At 29.0% G+C, this 3,338-nt stretch overlaps 1 protein-coding gene across 1 annotated transcript; it reads right to left on the bottom strand.

Moving 5' to 3' along the window:
* Nucleotides 1-239: 239 nt before the first annotated feature.
* On the bottom strand, nucleotides 240-1,682 carry LOC101496427 (AP-3 complex subunit delta-like; the record flags this gene model as incomplete). The annotated part of the gene is given in 3 exon segments (XM_012712366.3): nucleotides 240-1,061; nucleotides 1,064-1,480; nucleotides 1,482-1,682. Coding segments are annotated over 3 exon segments (843 nt in total), but the record flags the coding sequence as incomplete, so codon positions are not given.
* Nucleotides 1,683-3,338: the final 1,656 nt, after the last annotated feature.

Below are 3,338 nucleotides of genomic sequence, written 5' to 3'. Positions count from 1 at the left end.
ATTTATTATAAACTATCAAAATCAACAATACTAGCTCTACTCAACTATATATACGTGTCTCAATTTATTATAAACTATCAAAATCAACAATACTAGCTCTACTCAACTATATATACGTGTCTCAATTTATTATAAACTATCAAAATCAACAATACTAGCTCTACTCAACTATATATATGTGTCTCAATTTATTATAAACTATCAAAATCAACAAGCCACTCTCCGCAATTGTAAGAATCTATTTATTTTATTCTTTTACTTGTCTATATTTTTTTTATTTTTTTCTCATTAAAGTTAAAGTAATTATTATGTAAATATTTTTAATCTCTCTTGAAATATAAATAAATATTATTAAAGAATTTTTTTAACACATATTTACAACAATATAAAAAGTCTCTTCCATAAAAGTAATTTTTATCATAGCAATTTTTGTATTTGTTTTAGGGAAAAAGGCTGAGAATAACGGAATATGGGAGAGATGTTGAAGAATGATTTTGAGATATCGCCACAAAATGATTGAATCTCAAGTGAGAACCGAAATAGTTGTTTGAGAAGCATTTGTCAGAGGAGGTGTGTTGAGCCGGGAGGTGTAAATGGTGTACCAGATTATCATGAACTTCCAATAAATCCAACCAAAAAACACAAATGCATTTAAACCTTATTTTTAACCGAATGACGTGTTTAATGTGATTTTAATTATGAGTTTTTTTGTTTGTTTATAATGCACGGGATAATATATATTGAGCTTGGATCCCTTGTCCTCTTCCCTTTCCACCTCATGCCTCAACCTAACCCCTCTAACAAATGCTTCTCATTGTTGGATTCTCATTTGAAATTTAATTGCAGAACTCCGGGTCAGATTTCAACGCATAATTAAGCAACACCCTAGATATCTCCACCACATTGCTCTCATAGACCATGGCCATCAACAACCGCAACGACTCAATTTTAATATTTGAATCTTCATCATCCAAAGACTTAATCACAGCATCCTTATTCTCCAAAACTGCCCACAAATGCTTGGGTGCAGCAACAGAAAGGGCGTGCAAACCAAGATACCTATAAGATTGGGATCCTGATCAACCAACAACTCCCTAATTTTTGAAACTGCCAACTTAACAGCAGGCTCATGATCACTCAAACTAGTGATCACAGTCCTCACACACTCAAAAACAAGCGATTTCGCTCCCGATCTCCTTATATGCTCACAAATAGGTTCAACAATCCTCTTCCCTAACCTAGGTTCCAAAGGAGCCAACCTAGCAAAAATCTTCAAAACCTTAATCAAAACCCAATTATTCTTACAATCAACCAAAATTCTATAAAATTCAGGCGCCAAAGGAAGATAGGATCTCGGATCCTTAGAACTAAGTTCACAGAAAACTCCAATAACAGCAACAACAACCTGAGGATCAGAACTTTCAAGATTCTCAACCAATCGTTTAAAACAAACCCTAAAAGCATCAGGATACTTATAAAAAAACTCTCAAAACAACAGCAATAGCTTTGTTCCTAATAAAAACCCTAGAAGACGATAACAAATTAAAAAGATCGGGAGTAAGATCACGCGCTAGGTCGAGAGCGGCGATTGTGGAAAGACAGTGAAGAGCAAGCGAAGAATGAAAATGATTGGTTGACGAAAGATCTTTACGAAGCTGGTTAGTTATGAGAAGAAGATGACATTACCTCGACGACGTGGAATGAAGCCCATTTTTGGTGAAAAGGACAAGCTTTGGCTTTGCCTTCCAATGAAAAAATGCTCGCCTCTTTTTGAATGGTTTTCTAGGCTCTACTTTTTATACTATATTATATATATGTGTCTCAATTTTAAAATATATTATTATAAACTATCAAAATCATCAAGCCACTCTCCGGATTCTTGTAAGAATCTATTTATCTTTATTATTTTATTTGTCTATATTTTTTTTATTTTTTTCTCATTAAAGTTAAAGTAATTTGTCTATATTTTTAATTTGTAATCATTAATTAATTAATTTGAGTAAAAAAAATCATTATAATTTATTGTAGGATTAGAAATTGAATATTGGGGATAAGGTTTTTGTGCTTTCAGCAACTGAAACGTATTTGAAGAGATGTAACCTTAGTACTTCAGAGTTTTCGGGACGAGAAATAGTAGAAGGCAATTAGTAATATATATTATAATAATAAATATAACATATGACCAAATTTTCACTCGAATGACCAATCATGATATATTTTTGTTAGAAAAAATGGCATGATTATAAACTAAGATATCGTGCGTGTGTGTTTATAACTAACTAAATCATAAAACACATTTTCTTTTTGTTTTTTTTTTTTCTAAATTAAAATATGAAAACAAAAGCAAGTGCAAACAGATCAATTTTCACTAATTTTTAATTTAACAGAGTCGGTTAGATAAAGAATTGTCTAATTGTTTCAATTTTATATATAAGAAGAAGACATGTTAAATTGTTTAATCATCATTTAGATTAAGATTTATTTTTAGTTTTTGTAAAATTTAATATTTTATTTTTAATTTTTATAAAAAACTTATTAATTTTTTAGTCTTCAAATAATTTTTGTTTCCAATTTTTGTGTGTTAGTGCTTTTAATTCGACTCATAGATATTTTTTAAAATTTTTAAATAGTTTTTTTATCGTCGTGTTTAGAATATTATAAACATATTTCTTGTAAATATTTGAAATTGTTTTACAAAAAGTAATTAAATATTAATCTTATACTTTTTCCACTTAAATATTTAATTTTAATCCACCTTTTGTTAAATAATTCTAAACTTTTATGTGATAAGTTTTTATAATATTCTAAAAATAGCTATAAAAAATTATTCAAAAGTATAAATGATACATAAGAATTAACATAAAAGAAGAGACTAATAATAATATAATCAATTTGTAGGGACAAAAAAGTAAGATGTAGCAACAAAATCAGTGGCATCCATCCATGTGCTTTAGCCAGCTTGGAATCAAAGGACGAAGAAGTAACGCCATATGTTAGCATAATCCAAACTTGTTGCTTTTAATAGAGGAATAATCCAATCTATATGTTTGCATATGTGTGTTCATAATTAATCGTGGGGTACTTCAAACTTTTTGGTGAAAAGGACAAGGTTTGGCTTTGCCTTCCAATGGAAAAATGCTCGCCTCTTTTTGGATGATTTTTTCTACACTCTTCTTTTTATACTAGCTATACTATACTATATATATGTGTCTCAATTTAAAAATATATTATTATAAAATATCAAAATCAACAAGCTAGCTCCATTTATTATTGTAATTTTTGGATATTATTTCGAAGTCAAATATTAACAAGTGTTTTAAAAATAAATATTAAGAAAT

The sequence above is a fragment of the Cicer arietinum genome, unplaced genomic scaffold (assembly GCF_000331145.2).
Source record: "Cicer arietinum cultivar CDC Frontier isolate Library 1 unplaced genomic scaffold, Cicar.CDCFrontier_v2.0 Ca_scaffold_5799_v2.0, whole genome shotgun sequence".
Lineage (NCBI taxonomy): Eukaryota > Viridiplantae > Streptophyta > Magnoliopsida > Fabales > Fabaceae > Cicer > Cicer arietinum.
The sequence above is the reverse complement of the archived record's forward strand: the minus strand, read 5'-3'. Positions and strand labels throughout refer to the sequence as shown.